A 27,779-nucleotide genomic window follows, 5' to 3' on the forward strand; every position below is an offset into this window, starting at 1 on the left:
AAATTTTTATTTCCCTGCCGGTCCCCACTGAAACTTGAAGATTTTGAGAAAACCCTGCTACCCGCCTATGCTCAAAAACATCAACAGAATTTATGCAAAACTTTAGTTTGAAAACTTATGTTAAAAAAACTGCTAACTGTTATTCTATCTTTGATTAACTCTTAACTGATAATCTTTATTTTAAGACTGACTGTTCATTGTCAAACAACTTCATCCAGCCAGCCAATTTTTTTTAACATCCAATTCAGATTGTCTACCATATTTGTTTTGATTTTGAAATACCTTTAAATATATATTTTGCAGGCTCGCAAGCTAAGCGAAACAAACTGACAGATTTCTTTACCTAAGTAGTACGCCCTCAGCAAGGCTAGAAAATCCCGATTTTTTGTTATGAACAGGCCTAGTCTAGAATGTGAGACACTGGGAGACTAAATAAAAATTTTGAAGAGCTACTTAGTGGGGATCTAGAAAAATTAAAAGTTTTCAGTGGGGATTCCCCGGAGGCAAATTTAGCCTGTTTTTTTCCCCGGGGACAAAATTTTGGACCTTTTTTTCAGCGGGTGGGGGTGCCCAGCGGGTCTGTGACACGGGGGTGTTCAAATTATTGACAAAAATTATGTTTTTCTAGACTTGCATTTTTTCACTGTGATTTGATGGCGGACATTTATACATTCTGTTCATCTAATGTTTCCAGATCATCTAAAAAGAACGACAAATAACTATGAAAAAGCGACAAAAAGAACGACAAATTTTTAAAGAACGACAAATTCCATATTGGCCATCCACAACCCCGACCAAAAGTGACTGTTCCACCCCTAGAGATTCATTCCTCTTTGATTGTCACGGGAATTAACTGCTTGTGGTTGAAAAGAACGGCAAATTACGCATGCGTATTAGTGTCTATTTGGGTGAGCTGGAAACATTACATGAACTAACTCCTGGAAAAACTGTTTACACTGGTTTACAGTGGTTTTAAACCTTTGTGCTCTTCATGCAGTTTTATGGAGTTTTGATGATTAAAATGGGTTGAAAATAGACTTCTGTTGACCCTGAGAATACTTTAATGGATTTTTATCAGTGTCAGTTTGATGTTTTGTAAACTGTTGTGATTATGATGAAAAGGAAGACAGAGAGAAAACAAACTTGGAAAACTTTGCAAGAAGCTGAGTCCTGACACCTGAGAGGGACATGTTTGTCTGGATTTATTTCTACCTCAAGAAAAAAGAACAGTCATAAGACGAAATTTATACAAGGGAGAGAATGGATATTGTCATTGTAGAAACTCAAAAATTATGGGAATGATTTGCTTTGAATCTTGTTGTGAGGAATTTCTGGAGGATTTTATTTTGTCCATCATGATACAGCATGACCCATGGCCTGTAAAATACAACAGCAGCAGAAGCATATGATAGGGCTATCTAGTGACCAACAAAGACAAAATTGTTGAATTGATTGCATATGAGGCGGCAATCGCAAATATGTTCATTTCGCGTCCTGCCTCGTTGGGTCTAAAAAGTGAGTCGGTCGGTCGGTCATGAAAAATTTCGGGTTTCCATTTTTCCATCCATTTTTGGAGTGCATTTTTGGAGTAAACTGCCAGCCAGCCAGCAGCCAAAACAACCGCGTGTAATGGGTGGTTTAAAAATTATGACCTTTGAAAACTTGTGACCTCCGATCCCCCAAAATGGCGCATGTAATGATAAACAAAGTCAAAATGCTGCGAATGCGCTAGAAATTGCTCGCAAAAAATCAACAACAATAAAATTTTTGAATGAAGGAAAGGTCATGACAGAAAAAGTCCGACAAATTTACAGACTCACCGACTCAATTCTACTCAATTTTCGAGAGTCGGTCGGGCAACGCGAAACGAAGATATTTGTGATTACCGCCTGATACTGAAACTGTCAAATAGTTCCGATATCAAAGAGATTGTAAACAGACTTCTCAAGACCATGAATGTGATTTTTGTTATCAAAATTATGAATCGGTCAATGATATTGATAATTTAAGGTGCTTCTTCCCAAACTCAGAGCTCAAACATCAAACAGGGGGGGGGGGGCACGCAGTTACTACAAGACAGTATGACACTTACTACCGTGGTGGTACTGTATTCAGAAGTTATGAAAACAGTTACTACACAGTGTAGTAACTGCTGTTTGGAGGTGGTGCCAAAAACTAAAACTAGCACTTTTGGTGTAGTAAGTGCTTATATTTTAATTCTTTTTAAAGAACTTTCAAAAATGTTCACAAAAAATGAATTTTTTTGTGAAAAAAATTCTTTGTTAAAAAAATATTTTTGTTATAAATGGACGAAAAAAAATTAACTTTTCTCAGACCCAACTTTGAAATTATGCTTTCCCTAATTATCATTAAAATGTTCTCAACAGCTGTTCACCAAGTAAATTAAAAGAAAATCTAGCACAAAAATGGCTTTAGGTTGAAAAATGATCGCAATTTAGGGTAATTTGAGCATGTTTTTGATGATATCACTCAAAAGCAGGGGTGGTACCTGGAAATCTTTTCTGAAAACAGTTACTACCAAGGTAGGTGTAAACTTCCATTTTTGCCATCTTTTCCCCAAATGCCACCATCGTGTGAAACAAATTTTCATTTTTTTAAACAAACAAATGTACGGATAATGGGTCCTAGGACCTTTTAGTATGAAATATATAGATAGACAAATGGACCCATTGTGAATTATTTTATGTTTTGGTTGGTGTCTCTTGGAATTTTAATGAAAGTGACATAAGGAGAAATGAATGTAGAGGCATTATATTTACTGTTTGTCTAGTTTTTACATTTTATTTCATATTTAATTTTGTTGAAAAATGTCCATAAGCTTCATTAAAGCTTGATAATAGATTTTTATTTTTCAAAACAAATGAACAACTTTGATTCAAAAAAGCTTCAACATAACTTTTTTTTTCTACAGAGGTTTTGATATAATAGATTATACACAAAATTTCTAACAATTTTCTTGTTCATCTCTGTTGTATATTTTTATGGCTCTCTCTCCCTTTGTAAGGCTTGTGATATTTTCATGTTTTTTAATAGAAAATGTGTACATTATTTTTGTTGAGATACCTATTTATTCAAAAAGTGAATTGACTTTGGATTTTAAAAGAAATTGTGAGATCTTTTCTTTTTCTATCATAACTTTTTAGCTTCACGGTTTTTAATTTTATAAGCAACGCAGTGCTAAAGGGCTCAGGCCTCAAAATGGCCTAAAAGCAACTTGGCTTAGGAACTCTAGAGATTTGGGGGTACCTAAAAAAAAGGTGTTAAAAAAGCCAGGTACCTGGAAGTATTCTTAAATTTAGGGGGTACCTGATATGTTTGGGGGTACCTGCATTTTCATTAGTGGGGGCGGGGGCTGTTGTTTTTGTATGAAGTCATCACCCTAGAATTCCTTGAAACCCTTGAAAAGTCAATATTATTTTGGGGACCCTTGAAATGCAAGATCTATACCCTTGAAACCCTTGAAATGCCAAATTTTGTGGCCATTTTCAGCCATTTTAACTTTCAGAAATACAAAATTTTTCCCATTGCATGGGATACAAACATCGCAGTGACTTAAAAATGAGAAAACATACTTTTGGAACCCCTGAGACTCAAGGGGATATTCCACGCTCATTCTTAGGGGGTTTACCTTTTAACCCGTTAAGTGCCACTGGAATTATATGAAATTGGCAGGTCTGGAAGATAGAATGGGTGGTTGTAAAATTATCAATTATCAGCCAATTTAAGGGCCCTCCTTTACACAAAAATTGAAAATTCAACCTTTCTCCTTTTGTGACAGAGTTCCTTGAATCTTTGAAAACTAGCAAAGATCAACTAAAACCCCCTAGAAACCCTTGAAAAGTTTGTGGTATATAGAAATCTCTTGAAACCCTGGAAATTATAGTCCAAAAATGACACCCTTGAATTTGTTGAAAAAGAAGTGCTTGCCGCCATGGAAGTATTTTCCCAGGAATGACAAAAGAGCAAAAAATCCCTTTTTGTATTTCTAACAATAAAAAAATTAAAAAGGGGGTAACTCAAAGTTGGGGGGTTACTTTAGAATTCTAAAAATTTTGGGGGTACCAAAATGATTGGGGGTACCTAAAATTTTTGGGGGTACCTGAACCTTGGAGGACCCTATGGTATGAAAAATTTTTAAACTACTAGGAAACCCATTATTTTCCTTTTCCACTCTGAAAAGACCTTGAAATTTTGCTATATTACAACCAAAAAACTGCTGTTTTACTGTCAAAAATTGGAAATTTGAGGCCATATTTAGCCAATCTAGAGGGTCCTATTTTCAAAAAAATTTTGGCCTGTCGGCCCCAACCATGGTGGCCCCTCCTTAGACACTTATGTAGCCGTTACGTCATAATAGCAGAGATACACCACTCTTTAAATCCTAAATCCCTCCTGTAAACGTAATCAAATACAATCGAATCCGAAAAAAGTGGTGTAATATTAAATTGAGAGTCGATTGGTCCAATAGTCGATCTTGTACCATTGAGATAATCTGGTCATTAGGATCATGGTATACAAAATTTATGTCCGCGATCATGAGGACGTTGATCTCATCAAATATATATGGCAACTGTCCTAGGAAAGTAGCTACTTCAATACAGGGCCCGCGCCACCGGGGGGGCCGGGGGGGCCATGGCCCCCCCACTTTTTTGCAAAGCAAAATAAAAAAATTCTCCTAACCTAATTATTTTTTTCTTTTCTGTACGCGTGCCAATAAAAACATTAGAACCTTTCTAAAAGGGGACAGATGGACACTTAGATAAGTCTAATTATACTATTTTGTTTTAAACAAACAAACTTAACAGTTTTCTTTCAGAAAATCAGAACAAAAAGGAAGCTGTTTTAGCCAAATAAGACAGGTCAAAATCGAAAATTTTCAGGCTCGTCGGCGCAAACCATGGTTGCGCCTCCTTAGTCACTATATTTTTGTTGGCCCCCTCACTTTCAAAATCGTGGCGCGGGCCCTGCAATACAGCTTGTCTATTTCTTGTTATAGCTGTCATGTTAGCAAATAGTTGCTATTCTACCCATTCAAGATGAAAGGTCTATGTTTGGAAATTTTGGCCAAATAAACTTAGGGAGGAAATGATATATAAGTAATTAAACTTAATGAGCCTCATTGACCCAATCAAGACTGGGTGGGAGGAAAGAAAAAGGTATTATGCATTATGCATATCCATATAATTACATAAAGATTGAAATAAAACTGCTTGTTTATCACACTTACTGTACTGTTTCAACAAACTTGGAAAAAAAAGAAAATTTCGAAATCCCCACTGAAATTTTTATTCTAATTCTGTGTCCCCACTGGTATTTTCTGTCTTTGAAAAATCCCCACTGGATTTACAAAGAAAAATTTTTATCCCCGGTGAAATTTTAAAAGCCACCGGGTCACTGAGACAGGGGGTGTCAACATCAACCATTTTTTCATATATACTGTAAAACTTTTAGTCTAGAAATCCTGGATAAAAATTAATAAATGCATATGGATTTGGATTAAAAAGAAGAAGTCAAAAAAACTTACATCCATCAATAATTCAAATGAACACATGGAAACTCTCTGAAAATCTGTATCTAAAAATAATTTTATCAGCTATAGAAATTTTTGATTTTGTTGTTGCTTCATTGCTGGTTGCTGTTGAGAAAAAAGTGTGACATCGCTAGGCTAGGTTGCCCGGTCTTTAAAGTACGGAAATTCCGTTTTCTCGTTCAAGGCCCCGGAAAATCGTTTCTCATTCACTTGTTTTTTATAAGAACAATTTATAAAAATATGTGGCTGGAATTGAACAAATACTACTTATTGGGTGCAAGGTTTCCCGAAGTTTGTTGCGACATTTGCTTTCACAAATCGACAAAATTATAATTAAATCTTCTTTTAAGTTTTTATTTCGGTTTCGATAAACAGAAGGTGTCACAAGATAAAAATGAACTTGACACCTATGTCTTGCACAGCCCCGGTAAATTGTAGGGTAATTTTCCCAACGGGACTAAAGTTTTACCAGTGGGTATGTGCGACTTTGGGGGGGGGGGCTATGATGATTTTAAAATTTCACAGTGTTGTTCGTAAAAGAATAATTTGATGTGCGTAAACTTTCGCAAATAGCCATATTAAATTTCAAAGACATTGAGATTGAGCTCACGAACGTTTCTGAATGTCCGATTGTAAAACCGTAAAATAAGAAAGTAAACATTTTTTCGACTTGTTGATTGCGGGTATTTCGTGTTCAGCGGGTCGGCTACAACCTCCTGTCTATCTACGTTTAAAGGCCTGAAAAAAGAAAGCATTCGGAAATGTAACAAATCAATAGACCTTATCGGAGTTTTGCATTGTGAGATTGTTTCGAGTGTATTACTATAGAATTCCCTCGAGGAAATCCTAATAGATTTCTATTGTAATACACTCAAAACAATCCCACAATGCATCGCTTTTTTAGAAAAATCAAAAACTCCGATAAGGTCTATTGAATTTGATGAGAATTTAATTTAGCGGAAAACATAAATATTACCAGATTTTTGTTACTCTGACAAATTCTCTTTCCACAAAAATCTATTCGTTTAACATCTCCGATGAAAAGGTTATCGAGTCGACCTTTGTGACATTCGAGGCTTTGTCAAGGTGCGACCAAACCCCTTTGTTTCCTTTGTCAGTAAAATAATTTGGCCTCAGCAAAGAGAGCACTCTATTACACATTTGTATCACAGACCTGCAATAAAATTTCTATCCCCATTGAGATTTTAATAGGAATTGTTATCCCTACTAAGGAAAAGGTTCCACCGGGCTGTGAGACAAGGGTGTTAAATGGAAGAATGCAATTGTTTTTTTTATTTCGTTCATTTTCTCTTTCACTTTTTTGATATTTTTCTCGAAGAAACAGCATTACCAAAATAATAGGTACAATTTTTGAAGTATAATTACTTTATAAACAAAAAAAAACTATCTAAACAATATCAAAGAAAATGTTTCAACCGTCAAAAGCACAGGATAAATAAACCCGCCGTTTAATACTCCTCATTTGTCTATGTTGTAAGGGTAACACTTTAGCAAAAATTTAAGTCTCTCGGGGGGGGGGGGTCTGAGGGTTCAATTTTCGCAGGTCGAGTCCGCACATGCCCGAATTATTCCATTCCAAAGCCGTGAACTGTGAAAATGGATTTTTGAAATTCCTCTTGTCTGAAAATCTGATCACTTACATTTATTCACTTACAAAATTTGACGACGATAATAGAATGGAAAACTCGACACCCGAAATCTTCGTTTGGCAGAAAAACATCATAATTTATGAAACTGAAGGTTGGATGAAATGAGGTCACTTTTAAAGCCTAAAACTAAAAAAACACCCTTTTATAAACTATGACGTCAAATTCACTCAACGTCCAAAAATAATTAAACCATCATAAAGTTTAATGTCAAAAATAAAATGAATATTCGTCTTAATTATCAAGACTGTAAAAGATGTCCGAAATTCAGAAAGTAGGATGCAGCTATTTGGACACTTATAGAGAAAGAACTTTCTAAAAATTGTCTGAAAAGGCATCAAGGGTTAAAAACATAAGCTTTACATACATTCACAAACAGTCATTGTGTGTTTTTTTCATTAAAACACAACACATCAAGAGTCAAGAGGAGATCCATAAAAACATGAAATTGAAAATTGTAAACACTAATTTTGTTAAAATAAAATGGGTTTTGGTATAAAAACTATTTAATTACTCTAAATTACTTTTTTCTTTTATAAGTATACACAAAAATTTATCTCTGACGCTCCTGGTTCCAAAAGAAAGGAGACTTTCAATGTCAGGAATATTGTATATGTTCCGATTCGACATGTGTTTCTCCATCGACCTAGACCACTTTAAACGAAATTTGTCAATATGTCACTCTAAGCTAATAAGACTCGTATGTAAGTCGGGTCAACAAAAAAGCTTGGAAGGTCGCTGACATAGAATGAGCAAGGAAGTTATAGATTAGGATACTAATGGTTTTTGGAGAATTTCCGAAGTTCAAAATTTCGAAAATTAAGGTCAATGTCGAATCGAGTACAAGTTGTGCAAAAGTCAGACATCAGTCAGCTACAGAAATAATTTGCTTCCGTAACGTTATGTTTAAACATAAATGTGAAAATAAAAAAAAAAAGGATACAAAACAAAAAATCGAAATGAAAAATCATCCAGCTCTATCTAACAGAAAGCGGCCCTGATTTAAACTCAGAAGAAACTTTTATATCGATTTTCGAAATAAATTTTGAAAAATTAAAGGTTTTACTTATTTTTGCATAAGTGTTCCCGTTTCATATCAGACACATAATTCATATCAGGACAGTGTCTACCTATTGTTGTATTGTGCTGATATAAGCAAAAAATGTTTTTCTTTTTATCTATCTGGCCAATCTTGCTCCACATCCATGTCAATTCAATATCAAAAAGCTTGTAAATTAAAGCTGATGAGTAAGCAAACAATATCACTCTTATTTGAAAGCAAAACCTTTAAACCTTTCATGGGGAATACAAATGACAAACCTACTTTCACAAGAAGAGCCTGGAATCTAGTTTTTAATAAATAAATAGACTTAAAGATTTTTCTTAATGTATATAAAAATAAAGACAAAACGAAATGAATGATCTCCAAGGTAATTCCACCCGTTTTCTTGTTAAATATTAAAATAAATTAAAAAAACAAAACACCTCTTCACATGCAACAATAAAGACAACGAGAGTTTTATCCCAAATCAAGAAAGATGTGAGCTGACCAAATAAAAGGTAACGAAAACAAAAAATATTTCTCTTACTTATACAGGCAACCTCTATTATTCGAACCTTTTTCCGTAGTTTGAACTAAATAGTTGCTCCTCTCAGTAAGTCTTATAAGACATACTTTGGACCTTCCCTTTGATCGGGAAAATCTTTTGTGGAGCTCGAATAGAGAGAGTGATCTGTAGTTCAAAGCTACCTCGGAACAGTTGAAGAATAGTTCCGAAAGGTTTACTGGAGAAGAGCATGAAATTAAAGGGATCATTATATAAAAGATAAAAGTGAAAAGATTGGAAAGACAGACAGATAAAGTCTCACAAAACAAGATGGAATGAGGGATTGACAAAACATAAGTCTTCTAACTGACCATTGCATACATCTGATGAAGAATGCGTACCATTACGCCACAGCAAAGCATTTTCTACCAAAACAAGAATCCTCCGCCCTCTCAACATCTCCGCCCTCTCAACATTTCAGCCTCGTGATGGAGTCACGTAAACACGTCGATGACGGAATAGGGATCGGGTCCGTCGGTACACTGGTGGACGTGTTTGATGTAGATGACGTCGCCGTTGCTATGTCAACGTCGGAAAGTGGGCTGGTGCCGTACGAAGAACATTCACTGGTCGGCGTCAAAGGAGATCGCGAGTAGTTCGCTTCGTGTAACGCTGAAGGATAAGCGTGATGTATATTGTCCAAGGATTCTGAGAGTGACATATTCTCTCCCGGCCTTATGTCCGCGTTATTGTCCGTAGAACTTTCGGCTGTTTCCGTATTCTCATTTTCGTCCGGTGAATCAGTTGGGCTTGCTTCCGGTGTGTCTTCCTGATCGCTGAAATTCTCGAGTTTGAGTTTCTCGAAAGTTTCTTTAGCTTTCTCGTAATCTGTTTCGTGGACCTGACGGATGAAGAAAATGAATTGCTATAAATATTACTTTAAAGTTCCAGATAATTACCGTAAAACATTGGGATATTTGAAAAAAATGTACAAAGCTGAAGCATAAAAATGAGTCTAAAATTTGACTAGGAAAAAGAGATAAATAATTTTACTAAAGGTGAAGGTAATTTAGCTCGACGATGGGAGAAGAATCTCATAGTTATTATTATTCCATATTAATAACTCAGCCTCGCTCTCAACATCTAAAGAATTCCCATCTACAGGATGACTGTTCTCTAAAAACACATTCAATCTTACCATACAATATTCGATATCATAAGTACTCAAATAATATGATGAAACTTGTGAAGACGCCAATGGCTCCACCACCTGCGCCACAATGCCGCACTCCACTGGAAAAAGAAGAACATTCGAATGAGTTGTTTATTTGGGATGTCCAAATCATAGACATTATAGGATACTTATCTGACTAGATAATAATTTTTAAACAAGAACCAACCAAAATTAAGTGCCTTCGTACTTATTAGTTTTATTCCTGTGTAGGCCTAATACAATAGAGAGTTTTCATATTTTTCAAGTTTCGTAACTTCCAGGAAGCGGACATTCGATTTACGTAAAGGTTCTACATGTTCGAACGTTTGCGTCCATAATAGCGGAAATTACGTAAATTGACAACTTGAAAAACTTCAAGACAGGAAATTTTGAATTTTAGGGAAGGGGGTTAAACCAAGGAAATCTTGTTTTGAATGATCATCTAGCGGACAGGCCAGGTCTCTGTCTGCTGGCTGGTCATTTTCTGAAACAATAAACAGCCAAAGCTGCCAGGACAATTATGTGTAGGACACCCCTCTGTCAGACCCGCTGGGACCCTAGTCCCACTGGAAAATTTGGCAAAAATTTCGTCACCGGTGGGAGAATACCCTGAAATTTAAGTCCCACTGGAAAGTTTGGCAACAATTTCGTAAATACCAGGAGTACCCATTGGATTTATTAACCTTGGAACAATAGAATTTTTATCTCCATTGGAATTTCAATTGGAGTGTTTATCCTGCACTGAGAAAAAAGTTCCACCGGGGCTGTGAGACAGGGGTGTTGTAGGAAAGTAGTTGAAGATGATATATCTCACCGAATCCAAGAGGTTGTTCTCCAATAGAGATGATCTTCCAATTTCCATCTTTCGAAGATTGTGATGAATAGAGCGTGTTCTTTGGAAATCTGGTAATCGAGACAAATGCATTGCATTGGAAAAAAATTCTCATTTCAAAATGCAGATACAGTTGAGTTTTCATAACTCGAACACGCACAGGGAACACAAATTTGTTCGAGTTTAGGAAATTTCGAGTTATGGAGTAAAGTTTATAAGGCATTGTTGACTTAAGGGACGAGAAAACTTGTTCGAGTTAAGGAGATATTCAAGTTGTAGAAACTCGGTTTAAAAGAACTCTACTGTAATAGACTTCTCTAAAGGCTTCAACTTTTTGATTACAGTCACAGGGAAAGGTAGCGAGGAAGAATAAGATATCTAAGTTTTCTATAGCCCGGAAAGTAGTGTTTACGAAAGCCTATTTGATAAATCCAATCTTTCTGAATTTTGTGATGGCGATTATTTCAGTAACGGTTTAGGTCGCTAGTAGAGACCTAGCACAGTTTTACGTGCCCGTATTTTGATTGACTTAGAAATCTTGAAAAATTATTTTAAGTGTAATGAATTTTGGGAATTCTCTATGTTAAGTCAAAAGACAAAGGATGTTTCGGATGAAAAGATCAATGTTTTTTCAATAAAAAGTTTGTAATCGTGACACTTTATGACGTTATGAAAAAGGGTGTAGATCTAATGTGGCCCTCTCGCCAACAGTACATCAGAAAAGAGTCAGTGCCAGATTTTTTGGATAAGTTTTCTACGAAAACATGGTGAGATGTGAAAAGTGGAAAGAGTGTTACTTGTTGAATGAATCATCGTCGAGGACGAGCGAAATATCACCGTGCACGATTGTAAAGTGGAAGAATGAAAACTCCTCTCCTGATGTCCTACAGAACAAAAAGAATATCATTAGAAGTAATTTCCAAGCAGATTCTGATATTCCGCGCATAACACGCATATTCACTCTTCCGGTCATCACATTTTCCATATCCCTTTTAGAGTAGGAATGGTATGCGTGGTATGCGCAGAATGACATAACATTAGCAGAAAATGATCTTATATTGAACGTAATGTATATCCGAAGACAATTCCAAACGCGATGTGCATTTTCCTTGACTCTTAACAACGAAAATTATATCATTTCAAAGACAACTCATTTTGTGCGCACCAGATTCTTCGACGTGCTGAATTTTTAAGTAGAATCTATCAGAATGATCTGATGACATTACATTGGAAGAAAATTGTTACCAACTGAAATATATTGAAGAGACAAAGACAATTCTAAATGCGACAAAAATTTTCCTTTGAATGTTTATAATGATTCTTTTAACATCGAAAATTATATCATTTCAAAGACAACTCATTTTGTGCGCACCAGATTCTTCGACGTGCTGAATTTTTAGGTAGAATCTATCAGAATGACCTGATGACATTACATTGGAAGAAAATAATCATAAATTGAACGAAATATATTGAAGAGACAAAGACAATTCTAAATGCGACAAAAATTTTCCTTTAAACGTTTATAATGATTCTTTTAACACCGAAAATTATATCATTTCAAAGACAACTCATTTTGTGCGCAGATTCTTCGACGTGCTGAATTTTGATATAAATGTAAACCTATCTGAGGTAAAAGAGTTTTGAGCATCACAACGAACCTGATAGAAGAGTTAGTTGATTAGTAAGGAAATCAGAAAAAGTAACAAAAGGGAACATACTTTGGAAAGAACATCAGTTCCAATAAAACTTGTACCACACCAGATAATTTGGAAGCATCAAGACCAGCGATGTGGAAGATTTTATCAGGGCTTTGGTATGGATGAACAATCGGGCGTGATTTTCCTGGAAAATTATCCAAGCAAAATATTAAAGATCTATTTTCATGATGTAGGAGGCGCGCCTTATATACTGACAAAGCAGAATAAACAAAAGAAATTCTCAAAATTTATGTATATGCGTGGGGGAGTTATTCTTTCCTTTATTTAACAATGTCGTGTAAGCAAACGGTTTTAAATGTACACAAAACGGTTGAAAGTACACAACTTCTGTATATGGGGGAAGTTGTTCAAACGGTAAAATGATGCCTTTTTAAAAGTACACAACTTCCGTAACTATGCACCAAGACCATGGTCAATAGACTATTAGACTATTATTCAGTATTTTTCCTAATCACAAGATGAATTTCTCAATTCACAAAATTTGTGCACATGCAGCAGCGTGGGGTGGGGGGCTGTTCTTTCCTTTGTAACAATGCTGTGTAAGCAATCAGTGGCACTTTGAATGATGTCCCTTAAAGGAAACTTCCTTGTAAATATTCACCAAGCCCATGATCAAGATCTCAAAGAGAACACAATGGGCTGTTCCATTAAAAATCCATACAGGGGGTGGACGAACCTTTTCAAGTCGAAAAGAATTTCTTGAAAATGTTTAGATACCCCTGGAAAATGGCAAAAATTGCAAAAGTTATTTTTGTACCTCAAAGTGATGATGGACGAACGAAGATCAGTCTTTTACCCCTGGAAATTTTCGAATAACTTTTTACCCCCTAGAAAAATAAAAAAACGCTCCTTTAGACCCCCTGGAAATGTTCGTCCACCCCCTATATGGATAAGAAATGGAATGACCCAATTAAATACAACTTTAGTTTTATTTAGTATTATTACAACATCAAGCACCAGATTTCATAAACTCTACTAAAACCTTACTGGGTGTTGGGGAGAGGGGTGTGGTCGCTTTTGATTCGCTGACACGTTGATGATCTTCATTGAATATTTTGAAGTATGAGCTCAAACATTGAATGGCTTCGTTGAGTTGTGATTCTTGCACCTAAGTAATTATAAAGGATTAAAATAATGAATGACAGCTTTAAATTAAGATCCAGTGGGGTCAGTATAACTGGGGGGATATCAGATTTCAGTTCATTCGAGTTATAGAGGTTCTTGTCATGGAACGTAAAAACAATGCAGTTGGAAATTAACTCTATGAAAGCCCTGATATTTAAGGTTATACAATTTGAGTAGCAAAAAATTGTCAACCCTAATAACAAAAAAGAGATTTTAGCTACCGAAAACTAACAGTATGAAAAATTGGATTATTACCAAGATATAGTCGGATTGATAGGTTGACAGACATAGTACAGAAACATTATGGTCAGCTAATGGTCCGATGGCGGATTTTGCAATCTTACTGACACCCATGATCTCATTGAAGGAGCCAAGAGCACCAACAGAAACAGTGAGAACTCTCCACACCTGACCAGAAGTCTCCAGCTCAACATTTTCCGGTAATTCTACAGAGGGAAAAGATTAAATAAAAAAGATTTAGTTTAGACGGCCCACACTCTTTGCCCTGACTATTCTAATTGTGAATTAAAGTTGACAGAAAGTTGGCTATCTAAAGTCAATGCATTGCCCTCTTTTGACGTCAATGCAATGTCTTCTTTCAACCTTTTTAAAGCAAAGATTTTAAACTACCAACTTTCTGTCCATTTTTTGCCTACTCTAACAATGAGATTAGGCAGGGCAGAAAGTCGGCTGTCTAAACTAGAGCTAAGTTTTATTGGGTTTCATTTTGTTCTTTTTAAATGGTGATGAATGATATGAACTAGGTTAGGTAAAGTAAGAACTGAAAGAGCTGAAATAACACACCTTTATTTTATCATAACAGTCGTAAATATGAAAGCTATTTTAGTTAGTTGATAATTTTGTTGGGATATAATTTTAGTACTAACTTCTAGGCTATATTTATACATACATGAAAGGAACACTTCCTTAAAAAAATCATTTTTTTGATGATGTATATAAAATTTCATATATTTAAAAATATGACCTGATAGGGCAGGAAAGCTTTCTTTATGAAATAACTTAAAAAAAAGCTGTTTCTTTGAATCAAAACAAATGAAAGTGTTATCAGATGTTGTCAAATGTGACAACCTGTTACTTAATCACATTATCATTGTTGCCTCATAAAAGTCTACCGTTAATCAAATTTAAAAGTTTTTCCAAACAACAGTTTTAATGTAATCAGAATGAACAAAGTCTAGACAAAAAAGATTATCAAAACCAAAGTGAAACTTTACATTTTTAAATGACCTAACCATAAAAACAGATTTCTCTAAATAACGTTAAAGAGTACCAATTTTTGTCTACTACAATTTAGAATTCGATTAAAAAGACATTTTCTTACGTTTGAAATCCTCTTCAGTCAAAATCAGAGTCATATTCTCTGCTTCAGTGAGACTGAAAAAGCTTGGACTGAAAGAAAACAAAAAATAAGTAATGTTTACATTATTATCACAAGGAATGTTAAACAATTATTCAGGTACAATATTCATAAAATGGGCTACCCTAGAAAAAAGTTGTAACCCCTATGTTGAGGTCTTTCTTGGGAAAGGTGACCACCCTGGACTTTCCACCTCATTTTACTGACTACTCTGGAGTTGTACACTCAAAAAACCGGACCTGGATTTTTTATTTTCCAGACCATCCTGGACTTCACACCCTCTCAACATAGGGGGTACAGACTATATCTGGAATATCCCAATACTAAGACTTTGACATTCAGTATTTAAAAGATTAAAAATCAAACAAAAGAGGAAATCATTTTCTAAATTCAAATGTAAAGAACACCTACTCACCTTGAGTCTGGTAATAAGGCCATCCGAATGATTGAGTGACAGAGTAGTGGAATCTTTTCCCTAGGACATGAACAAACTTGTAGCTTGTTGTCCAAAATGTACAACTCCATTGAACCATCTGGAGGAGACGTTCCCAAAATGTATTGAGAGCCGGCTTCAGGTGTTTTGTTATAATAGCTACTTCCAATGATTTGAGAAATGCTCTTCGTGAAAAATCCAGCCATGTTTGAAGAGTTTAGCATTTTTGACAGATAGGGAATGATTATTTGGTTGGTGGCTGCTAACGAAATATGAAATTAAAGTCAATATTCTTAAACACATCATTTTTACTTGTGATGATGAAGTCCATAAATTGAATAAGCAATATCGCACACAACACTTTGAATCAACCTCTACTTGAAGAAGTGTTTATTTTCAAGATTGGGCTCAAGTGTCTTGGAAGTGTTTTTATATGATCTTGTCGCATTTTTGATTTTTTTTTCATTGAGACAAAGATCGATACAAGATACCAGTTTTTCACAAAGTCTCTCAGGTAAAAATAAAGGCAAGATAAATTCCGACTCAAACATAAATGATTTTTCTCACCCAGCAAAATTTTCTCTTTTTGCAATTTCAAAGACGTCAAAAAATTTTTATACAAACGACTTCTTCTTTAAAGAATTTATATCTTATTGTCCTCCCTCTCTTTTCAAAAGGGAAGGGGATTTTTTTCAAGAAAATTGGAGACTCGGTGAGGAGAACTGTTTTCGAAAATCCAAAATTTTTATTCTTTACAAAAGAACAAAAGTTTTTCCATGTTTTCATTTCACTTAAGAGCCATTGTCTGTAAGAATCAGACAGAGTGAGGAATTGATTTTTTTTAAATTGGCTCATTTTGATATATTTTGTGCCAATTTATGAACTGAGCATGCTGTGAAAATTTTACAGTCTAACTCCAAGTAGTTCAAAATTTATAGCTGTTTGAAATTTCAAAGTTGAGTGGTCTCAGCCAACAAAAAATCACAAATTTGGCTAAATAGGCACTTTGACCTCAAATTGTGCTTGAATGATAACAGAAATGATATTTTCAACTTAAATAATCCAGGCATTATTTTAGAAAGGCAGGGCAGCGTCAGTTGGTGGCCAAAAAGGGCACTTTTTCTTGGCTGTTTTTACCAAATTTAGTGATTTAGAAGGCCGTCTGATGTCTAAAGGGCATGAAAAAACAGCATGTAATCTGAAAAATGCACAACTTTTACAAAAAGTAAAAAATACATAAAGATAGCCGTTTGTTAAAAAAACATGGCTCAAAACCAGATTTTTAAACATTTTTATTAAGGGCAAAAATCTCAAAATGGAGAAAATAAAAACTGTAAAGCGTTTCGTTTCCAAAAGTATCATCAGTCTCAGTGTACTGCTGGAAAGCAAAAAATGGTAAACATCAACCTCTGATTATTTAAAATGGCAGGCCAATTGAATTTTAATGTATCCTATTTTGCGGTTCGCGATGCATTTTCGTTAATCTACGAAGCAAAAATTCAAAAACTCTGCAAAAACACGATGCAAAATATCTCATCTTCTTTGAAAAATGATTAGTTGAAACAAGGATTTTGAATCTTAAGCAAATACAACTGTTACTTTGCTTACAGATCATTCTTTAAAGTACCGGGTGACCCACGAAAAAGTATGGAGGGTAACTATGTCCGAAAAAAATTGAATTTTAACTAAATTCTCTTTTCGTGGTAAAGAGGAAAGGCAAACTTAAATTTTGATGTATCATTTTTTAATTTTGGAAAAGTAGTTATTGAGATATGGAGGTATAAAGTCAAAAGTCATTATAAAAAACAGTCAAAAAACGTCAAAAAAGACTGTATCAAATTTGTATCAGAACAAACATCTTTCCTTTGATCATTTGCTATGTCTTTGTCCTAAAAGTTTCGTTAAAAAAGAGAAAAATAAGTTATATTGAATTTTGGACAATTCCCAACCTTTGTTATTCTTTTCTGAATCTTTCCGGTAAAAGAAATCAAAATATGCTTCTCACTCGATGTCTCTTTTTATTTGTTAATTAATTAATTTGATACTGTGTTTTTTGACTGTTTTTTATAATAACTTTTGACTTTATACCTCCATATCTCGATAACTACTTTTCCAAAATTAAAAGATGATACATCAAAATTTAATTTTACCTTTCCTCTTTACCACGAAAAAAGAATTTAGTTAAAATTCAATTTTTTTCGGACACAGTCACCCTCCAAACTCTTATACTTTTTCGTGGGTCACCCGGTAGAAAGTGCATTGTATATTGATAAAAACACATTCTGAAAGCTAAATGATTTTGAGAGTTTTGGTGAAAAAAGTTGTTTTTTAAGTAAGGTGCATTTTTGGGCCAAAATGCTTTTTTTATCAATTTTTGGACTATGGATGAAGACATTCCATTGCACCCGGCAATTAGGTAGCAAAACATAATTTTGATGGCAAAATAATTTTCATTCATCCAAACTCAGAATGTTTTCCAGGGAAACCAAATGTGATACACTTAAAAATAACTTTAGAGGCTGGAAATTCACTCAAAGACCACTCCTAACTGTGCTGACCACCTTAATTTTGTTAAGAGGGCTAAAACACAATTTTGACTGAATTTTTTACACAGAATGAGTTCCCGGGAGGTTGTGAAATTTTAAATGAATTTCCTAAGGGGGGGGGGTTAGCACTTAAGGGTCCTCTTACCTAAGGGGGGGGGTCTTGACCCCTCTAGAAACTATGCCAAAAACTAAACCTCCCTTCAATTGGGTCAAGCTAAAACCCTGATAATCTTGAAAAGATTGTGCAAAACTACTTTTTTGGCATCAAATTTTACATAAAATGTGCTCCCCAAGACACTTAATTCTTGATTCTGTGAAAGGCCTTCACAGGAAAAACTTCATATGACCTATGACCAGGGCTTTTGCTTGCTTCAATCAAGAATTTTGGGTCCTTTGATCTTCGACAAAATCAACCAATGAAACGATTAGTTTATACCGCTTAAGACCCCGCTCATACAGTTAGGCGGTCATCGAAAAAATGCTCTGTTCGCGTCGCAACGGGTGTTAAAAATGCATGCGGGCGGACGGGCGGTCGAAAAAATTCCGGTGCCGTAGTATAGTGGTAGTCGACCTTGGCTTCTGTGCAGGCGGCCAGGGTTCGATTCCCACTCACGGCAGTTCACTTGGCAAGTGAGCGTTCCTTCGCCCGGGTCAACCCATGCCATGTGAGGGGAATCGGGTAGTCAGTTCAAGGTGCTGACGGGACGCTCATTAGTAAGCATCTATAGTTGCGAGAATAGGCCTCTAAAGCCTCCTGCAACTCAACCAAATAGAAAATAGAATAGAATTCCCGGGTTTTTTTAAATCACGCCAGTAATTCTAGGGAGGGTGGTAACGCAAACAAAACAATTTTTCTATGGCCGCCAGAGCGATTGAGAAAAAAGCTATACTTTAAAAGAACAAATTGTTTTTCCCGGATTTTTTTCCGCGTCTCCGCACCGGGGAAAATCAGCAAAAAATATGATGCGGGCGGGTGACGCGAATAGAACAATTTTTCGATGGCCGCCTTAGTCACACTAGGCCAGGGGATGTCAATCGAAAATTTCGATTGTCGAACCAATCAAATATAATCGAAACCAATCGAAGTGATTGACCAAATCGATCGAAGCCAATCGAAGTGATCGATCGAAACAATCGAGGTCAATCGAAGATTTACATCATTTTAAGATTGATTTGGTTCGATTGTACTCGATTAGCTTCGATATTGGTCTCGATTATATTCCACATTTTCGATTGACATCCTTTTTAGTTATAGTGGACTAATGAAAAGCCCGAACAATAACACCATGTGTGATCAAATCAATCGAGCGAAGTAAATTGAAGTGATTGTTCAAATCAATCGTACTCAATCGAAGTGATTGATCGAACAATCGAAACCAATCGAAGTGATTGATCGAGCGAATAATAGATCAAATCCAATCGAAGACAATTGAAGATTTACATCTTTTTTCCATTTTGATTGAATTCGATTGTTCGATCAATCACTTCGATCGAGTTCGATTGATTCGAACAATCACTTCGATTTACTTCGATTGAATTTGATCGATTCGACTCCAAATCGAATTCGATTGAGTTCGATTGACATCCCGTGGACTAGGAAATCAAGCTTTCAGAAAAAAACAACATGTCATGTACAGGATGTATATTTGCAACAAGGTTGGGAGTTTCCTGAATCAAGTTCGAGTTCCCAAGACAATAATTAAACCGACTGACAGACTGACCGGCCGACCGTCCGACCGGCCGACTCACTTTTTCGACCCAACGAGGACGCGAAATGAAGATATTTGTGATTGCTGCCTAGAAGAAAGATTAAATTTGCTTCTCTTCTTAAAAACTAAAAATATTCACTCATCTCTTAGCAGTGAGGCTGGAACTTCGATTTTGAGGATTACAATTTTACCAGTTTTTTAGCGATTTTTGCCTCGCTAGCCCAAATCTCGCAACCTCTTTACCTTAAGGAAGATCGAAATTAGAGTTTTTCAGCGTTCCGAAAAAAACGCATAGCAGAAATTTTTTCATCTTCACAGGATCGATTCTCAACAACAAAATACATTATTTGGTCTTTGGGTTTGTTTCTGACGTTTTTTCTTCAAAGAATATCGATCACTTTCCTTTCCCCCTTGAGCGCGCGAGTAAAAAATGATTAGCTCGTTTTCGTGCGGGCGAATAAAGATGAGGCGGCAATCTTGCACTGAGGGTGCTACTTAGTTTCCGCCCTATTTTGCGCCCACGATAGAATGGTCCAAACACGGGTGTAGTCCAAATGATAAACTATGTCGTTTTGTAAGTATTTATTTTCTGAGAGATACAAAAAGTATATTTGAATATTATTAAAACTTATTTATTGAAGTATTTTTGATCGCAAATTTAAATATATATACGGTTAAATAAAAAACGAAGGATAACAGTTCTGTATATTCCTCAAACCCCCGGAAAAGTTTTTCTGCCGACTTAGCTATTTTACAAATCTCGGAAAAGAACTCCCATAGGAATTCCGATACCTAATCCGATTGGTTAATTTCGGAACGGCTTCAAGAAAGTCATAATGGCAGATAATTTTAAAAGTTTCTGAGGGAATGTGTGTAATTTATCGATGTTGATGGCTTGTTGATTCTTTAAAGTAGGGAGGTCGGGCCTTACGCGTGCGGCAGTAACAAAACATAGATTTTCGAAAAAAAATATTCAAGCTTACATACCTCAAGGAAGGAAACCTCTTCTAACATAATTATTTTTTCCAAAGTGTAGAGAATTTATTCAGCTTTCTTTTGCAGAAAAAATCAGCACATCATGTCTTCATTTTCCTTCAAAATTTGAAAATGAGTACTCGCAGGTGAGTTTTTTCAAACTTCTTGTTCGCGGCACGGCAAAATTTTTTATCCGGGGGTTCTAAAATCCAAAGCGCTAGCCACCCGAAACAGCTATCGACCTGGAATTTTTTGCATCGTTCCCCGCGATAGTTTAGCTTTTGAGACGTACCACGTTCGTTGGTTGGAGCAACGTATATTTTTCAGGAAGTCAAATTATGTACTTAAATGCGTTTTTCATTGAAAAAATCAAATTTTTTTATCGAACGTGAATTTTTTAGAAGAACAATGTTTTCTTCTTTCCAAATGTGAAAAAAGTAAGAATCAAGCTGTTCCGGTGGCAAGCGCTAAGGGAAGATTATGGTGTAATTACCCCCGTTTCAGCTACATCTACGGAAAATAAAACTCGCACCAAACCTCCCGCGCGGAATTTTTCATAAAACACTTTCGCTTTTGGTGCCGTAATGAAGGTTCAAAATGGCTGGCGATGCGTGCACGAAAATGCTTGAAAAATTGAACTTCAAAATGGAATATCTTTGGAACTTTAAAGAATTGGAAGGTAAATGACCCCTCATTTTTCTTCTGATGGTTATGGCTTTCCATTAAACTTGGTTTGGTATTCTGCAAGTAAGTTTGAAATTTCCTCTGACCACCCTATTTAAAGAAAAAAGATAACAGGTATAGCTTTTTCTAATCCTGGAATATCGAGGTTCCAGCTACACTGCTTAGAACAAGCAGTTCAAAAAACTGTAACATTATTAGACATAAACTTAAGCTGAAAAATCACCAGTGAAGGTACAAAAATAATCCTTATTTGGCTGACGGTAAATTATTCTCCTGGGAATAGAACTGCCAAATGATCAAATTAAAACATTGATCAGAACCCCCTAATTTACAGCGACTTTTACTAATGTGTGCCGGTTGACCTTGTATATCAAAACGGGGGTTTTAATATTTTCTTGCACAGGAAAGAATGGTTGACGTTTGGGTAGCAAACAACAGCAAACAAACAATCAGGAAAAGAGCAAATTATCTCCACACAAAAAACTCCATTTCTTCATCGAGAAATAAGATATATAACCTAGACAACCAAACAGATAATAGAATTTCTAAAAGAATATCAAATGTCACCTTTCCCTACCGAAAAATCAGGCTCAGTCAAAGGAAAAGAAAAGATGGCGAGAGACAAATCAATTCTCAGTCAGCGAGCCAGAAATATTGCGCAAAAAAGTAACCTCCATAATTTTTTTTTGAGCGCAACAATAGGTGAGTTTGACGTATAGATTTTAGTTTGGTTAAATAAGTGGTGTGATCATCTCAAGACTATTGCTTTTTTTCTTTTATACTCAATTTTTTAGATTAAACAAGATTCGTTGATTATTAAATCTATCTTGTCCTGGATATTTTTATGCAGATTTTCTCAAAATTTGAAAAAAATCTTCAAATAGTTTTGTCCAAAAAAAGATAAACATCGCTTCTGTTTTCAAAAACATTCGGCAAATTACACGAAAATATGTAAACATTCTTTTCAAGATGGCCGCCGAATGATCGACACATTCGTTGAACTTGACTAGCACTTACTTGAATTTTCACTTTAAACATGCCAAAATATCGACCAGGTTTCGCCCAAAACCAGCTTCAAAAGCATGGCTGGGAAGAAGGAAAGGGTCTTGGCAAATCTGAGAATGGAATTAAGTCGGCCATCAAGGTTAAAGTGAAAAATAACAAAGGAGGGTTGGGACATGACGCCGGGACAGAATTCACTTTTCACTGGTGGGACCACATCTTCAACAAAGCTGCAAACGCTATTGATGTTGTTGATAACGAAAATGATGAAGTATCGATCAGAAAAAACAAAAATGCGAAGAATATAGTTCCGCAATTGATGTACAATAAACGTCCTCTGTCAGGCAGTGTGAAAGGAAAGCCACTTTTGTACGGAACATTTGTCAGTGCAGGAACAGTTACCGCAAACGATTTAGACTCTGTCGCAAACTCACCTGATGTAAGTTCAGACAGCGATAGTGAACTGGGTGATGATGAACTTTCCACTGATTTACTTGACCGTACTTTTAAACAAACAGGACTAACCGGGCACAAGGGTGCGCGGCATGGATTAAAATTAAGTGGAAAACTGAAGCGTATTCAAGAACAGGAAGGACTCTTACAGAAAAATGAGACACCAGAACAAACTAAAGATTCGCGTAAAGAAAAAATTACGAAAAAGAAGAAAAAGATACAAAAGGTGGTTGACGAAACAGATCAGGAGCAAGCTGAAAAAAACAACTCAGATACTGAGGAAATAACTTCAACAAAGAAAAGTAAAAAGAAGAAGCGTAAAATAGCAGAGGTTGAACCAGAGGAAAATAATGAGAAACCCAAGAAGAAGAAAAAAAAGAAGAAAACGAAATCTGATGAATGAAATTTTCATTTATTTTATAATTTTTCACAACAAACGGATGCGTCGGAAATTTTGTAAATTGTAAATAAAAAAATAATTTACATTTTAATAGCTACAAAGCTCATATTTTCATAAAAATCTATACCCCTTCTTTTCTTGATTTGAGTGTCATCAGCGATTTTAATCTCCTGAAATTTGAAAATTTTGAAAAGGCCCTATGAATCTGCAAAATATATTTTACTTTTTAACAAAAAAAACCCAAAAAATATCCAAAGCCGATATGGTTTTCTGACATTAGATTATACTTTAGGCGTACAAACTTTTGCGAAATTTACGACATTTACTTTCGCGAATTTGAGGAAAAAATTTTTTTCGTGAGCATAAACTTTCGCGAATCGTTGGATAAAAAGCTCCAGGCTTTACTAGAGTAGGAGTTTTAGAGAAACGAAATATACATGTTTTTTATAAGCAAGTGTATGCCCCTTGGTCAGGCTCGTGTATATGCTTAAGTTCTTGAAGCATCCAGGCATAGCTTATGCTTATTATATGCTTATGAATCACCCCATCACCCCGAGCCAAGTTTTTAGTGAAATTTCAGAAATTTTGTAAAAATGTTCAGATTTTGGGAGCAGTGGAATGTTCTTAAAAAAACTGAATTGAAAAATGTTATTTTCTCATTCTCAGCCTCAGCATGTTTCTTAGATATTTCTTAGTTTTTAGGCATTCTGAGCCTCATGTTTCTTAAAAGTGTGTTTCTTAAAAAAAAAGCGTGTATTTTAAAGCTTTTGTTTTTACGTTCTTCCCGTTTCATATCAGACACATATTTCATATCGGGACAGTGTCTGCCTATTGTTATATTGTGCTGATATAAGCAAAAAATGTTTTTCTTTTCCTCTTTCGGACCAATCTTGCTCCACATTTGTAAATCAAAATTGATGAGTAAGCAAACGATGTCACTCTTATTTAAAAACAAAACCTTTCACAGATTTTTGACTGATTGGCGAAAATAAATCCAGGCAAAATGAAATTAGCAGGTTGAAATTGACAGCAAAAGTTCATCAAATCCAAATTCTTATCAGCAATTTGACATTTGACGAAGGATCAAGATCTTTAAACTCAATAAAAGCTTTTTTTATAAAAACAGTTTGGCCGAGGGTGAGAATTATTCTTATAGTCTATTCCTATAGTAATGCCGAAATCTCACACTGAAACTCTTATAGAAGTTATTCTTATAAAAAAGCGTATATTCAATCGATCTTTCGTAATAATAAAAAAAATTAAGATTTCTTTATTTTTTTCCAAATTTAAATAGTTAAAAGAAAATCAAGCTCGATTTAATTTTAAAGAGATTTATTTTTTTATCCATATTTATAATGATACAAAGAGCAGTAAATAATCAGCTCCTAAAAATTGAAAAAAAAAAACGAATTGAACGTGAAAAAATGGTGCCTCCTAAAGGTGCATCAGATAATAAAAAAGAGGTGCTGAAAGTGCAGAAAATAATTTGCAGACCGGAATGAAAACCACTTACGTATTGCCCTTCTGAAGCCTTATAAATAGGGGAAAATAACCAAAGACAGGAAATTCTTAAAAACAAAGTCTGCTAAAGAACTAAATAAAGGCACCGGTCGGAGTGCCCTTTTTTGTACATATATTTTGGGAGGGCAAAATACAATAAAAAACTATTTTTCATAATTACTCCATATTTGGTTTTGTATAAGTTACATCAGAGAGCAAAAAAAGTTGTAATATATAATAATTATATAAAAAATCTAATGGGAATATTTTTTGAGGTATTTCTGTATTTAAAATTCTTCTGGAGTAGGCCAACTTTTTATTTTTACTCGTGAATTGATTTACTTGAGAAGGTCTTTACAATTTGTTTTTCGTATCTTGGCAGATCTTATGAGGACTTATTCTTCAAACTCAATCAACAAATGAAGATTGTACAAAAGCTTATTTTTTCTACTCGCTCTAATTCTAAAGATAGTATGTCCTTTTTTCCGGGGTTCAACAAAAATGTTAAAAAGTGTTGCTACCGAGAGCTAAACACAAAATATGGACTTCCGTTCTTTTCGAACAAGGAGAGACCACTGGCAGACAGCTTGTTGCTTCTCTCAGCGACCCAGTATATTCGCATCACATGGATTTTCCGAGACCAACGATATCCATTCCATCGCTATTCACTAGCGGAACACTAAACAATTTTCATTCAAATTTCATCCGCATTTTTATAATTTATTCATGTAATTGAGATTTTCGATTGCCCTTGAATAAACGGAAAGAAATTCGGTTCTTATCTTTTTCCTGTGTCCTTAATTGGTCTTTCCGCTTATTTTTGGGTGTTCCGGATTCTTTCTTATTACTACCAATGCTTCGTGACGTTTCCTCGTCTGAATCGATTGAATAACTCGATGCAGAACTTCGGACTTCCGATCCCTCGTCAATAGTATGCGGAATTATGGACGATCCGGAGGGGGAGATGACACTAACAGCGGACATGATGGAAGGATTACGGGACAGCCCGTTCGACTTTGTGTCCACATATGAGATTATTTCCATCTTGTCGTCTTGTTCGCTGGCGAAGAGAACGGAGCGCGGTGATAATCCTTCGCCCAGGAATCGAGGATCGGGAACATCGATAAATCTTCGTGGTGTGGTGCTGAAAAATGATAAAATCAATGTCAATTCAAACATTCTCCGAGTGTTTTAACCATAAGAAACGAGAAACAGAATGTAAACTTGAAGGCTTGAACATGAGCTCAAAAGTTGGACTATTATAAGATAGATCAACTGTTTCCCGAACCGAGAACTTATATCAAATAAACAAACATGAAAATTATCGTATCATACGATTCAAGCCCAATGAGTCCAGTCTCCCCACAAAAGCAAATTAGATCGCGTGACCATACCCTTAAGGCAGGTCTTCACTTGTGCGCGCTGCGATCGCACTTTTTTGTTGGCTTCAATCTTTTTTGCTTGGCAAAAAGATTACGTCATAAAAATGTAGCGCGCGCTCGAAAAATCTAAACTTTTTTCAACCGTTACGTCAGATCGCGCCAATGGAATTGCTTCATTTTTCTTTTGACCAATAATAGCGTGGAAGCTTTGCTCGCGGCCTTTATAAACGCAGTCCTTCTCAGAATATCAAATTTCTTACCTGATGTCTGTTTTCATGTCTTGGAAGATTTCGCAAATTTCGATGGACGCAAAATGAGTCACGTATAAGTGAGGGTGGCGATAATCTGAACAGAAAGAACGGAATTATTAATTATGGTATCAAGTCCAATGAAGTATAAGCCCTAAGGGCTAAAAGCAATCTTCTTGGTAGAATTTGAAGCCAACAAAATCCTACCAAAGTTGCGCGGTCTTGAGCGGCCCGCCTGGTTTTTACACAAATGACAGATTTAAAACTAAAATTTACGGCTGAATTTCAAAAAAAATATCACTCGAAAACAAAGGAATTGCTAGATTCAATATGTCGTCAAAAATACAGCGCATATTTTAAGGTTTCACTTTTTCTTGCCTGAGAAAGGTTAGAGATTCGCTTCTAGCCTTTCGGGCTTATACTTCATTGACCAAGTCCTTTGAAATAAAAAAATAAATCACACTCTCACTCTCTTTAAAAAATAAGCCAATTTCATAGGATTCGTGCATCTGTTACATGCTATTTTCAATTCAATACACGGCTTGCAAAATTATATCAATGCAGTCAAAACATGTGATTACTCGAAAAGGTTCACGTGATTTTATTCCCATGTTACTTGCTTTACAACTTACAGCTGATAACTTTGTTAGTGTCAATAAGTTCGAACCAATCAGAAAAAAATGTACATAAAAATTTCGAGTAAAAGCGTGATTTGTCTTCAGACTTTAATTTTGCAACCTGTGTATTTACTGTACAGGAGACAATGCATAAATCTACGCTACAGCATAAATCTACGCTACAGCATAAATCTACGCTACAGATTTTTTTCCAGAGAAACGTTTAACGAACTGATTGTTGTCATCGTTCGATTGCCTTGGGAATTCAAGATCACTTTTTGTTATCTTTTGTAAAAATCATATTCTCAATTCGCAAAAGAGTGCTCAGCAATAAAATGTTGAACTGATTAAGCTGATTAAAGGCTGATTACAACAGTGACGTAGAAAAAAATGAGGGGGGGTTATTCCTGTATCAATGGCGAACGAGGAAAATCAAACTATAAAGCCTAAGGGGATAGATTCGGGCAAAAAAAGAAAAGAAACAAACTGAAACAAGCGCATGTTCAAAACGACTCTGTGTAAAAAAATTAGCAATTGGAAGATCAATACAGAAAAGGTGCGAAAAAGAATTGTCGGCTGCTTAAAAATCGCTAGCCAAAAAGCTTCATGCGAGAATAGGAGAGTTCAAGCGTATTATAATATAAATTTCAGTACTCACCGAAGGCAAGGGGAAGACGTGACCATTTCAAATCACCTTTACGAGATCGACGACCTTGCCAATCCACAAAAATACCAAATTCTACAGAAAATAGGAAAGAGTAAGGTGATTTGATGTAAAATTATCATGAAGGTCGATGAG

The 27,779-nt window shown here is 35.5% G+C and overlaps 4 protein-coding genes across 4 annotated transcripts in view; 1 reads left to right on the plus strand and 3 right to left on the minus strand.

The window, feature by feature from the left end:
• Window positions 1–8,637: 8,637 nt before the first annotated feature.
• Window positions 8,638–13,645, minus strand: LOC136812446 (uncharacterized). The gene is made up of 6 exons (XM_067068942.1): window positions 13,516–13,645; window positions 12,529–12,652; window positions 11,608–11,694; window positions 10,793–10,881; window positions 9,964–10,058; window positions 8,638–9,666 (listed from the first exon to the last, which is right to left on the minus strand). The coding sequence occupies exons 2-6, from the start codon at window positions 12,540–12,542 to the stop codon at window positions 9,235–9,237; spliced, it is 717 nt and encodes a 238-aa protein (XP_066925043.1). The 5' UTR covers window positions 12,543–12,652; window positions 13,516–13,645; the 3' UTR covers window positions 8,638–9,234.
• On the minus strand, window positions 13,478–15,757 carry LOC136812372 (cytosolic arginine sensor for mTORC1 subunit 1-like). The gene is made up of 4 exons (XM_067068867.1): window positions 15,447–15,757; window positions 14,996–15,063; window positions 13,909–14,099; window positions 13,478–13,636 (listed from the first exon to the last, which is right to left on the minus strand). Exons 1-4 carry the CDS (start codon window positions 15,686–15,688, stop codon window positions 13,478–13,480), a joined length of 660 nt encoding a protein of 219 aa, XP_066924968.1. The 5' UTR covers window positions 15,689–15,757.
• Window positions 15,758–22,322: 6,565 nt separating this feature from the next.
• Window positions 22,323–23,386, plus strand: LOC136812445 (G patch domain-containing protein 4-like). The gene has a single exon (XM_067068941.1). It carries the CDS (start codon window positions 22,415–22,417, stop codon window positions 23,234–23,236), a length of 822 nt encoding a protein of 273 aa, XP_066925042.1. The 5' UTR covers window positions 22,323–22,414; the 3' UTR covers window positions 23,237–23,386.
• Window positions 23,387–24,544: 1,158 nt separating this feature from the next.
• The window catches only part of LOC136812447 (citron Rho-interacting kinase-like), a 41,252-nt gene continuing 38,017 nt past the window's right edge, over window positions 24,545–27,779 (minus strand). Inside the window, exons 39-41 of the mRNA XM_067068943.1 lie at window positions 27,639–27,719; window positions 26,376–26,460; window positions 24,545–25,877 (exon numbers count right to left, since the gene is read on the minus strand). Of these exons, the coding sequence (XP_066925044.1) occupies window positions 25,454–25,877; window positions 26,376–26,460; window positions 27,639–27,719 (590 nt within the window). The 3' untranslated portion in view covers window positions 24,545–25,453. The remainder of the gene's footprint in view (window positions 25,878–26,375; window positions 26,461–27,638; window positions 27,720–27,779) is intronic.

This window comes from Clytia hemisphaerica, unplaced genomic scaffold (genome assembly GCF_902728285.1).
Source record: "Clytia hemisphaerica strain Z4C2 unplaced genomic scaffold, Clytia hemisphaerica genome assembly, whole genome shotgun sequence".
NCBI lineage: Eukaryota > Metazoa > Cnidaria > Hydrozoa > Leptothecata > Clytiidae > Clytia > Clytia hemisphaerica.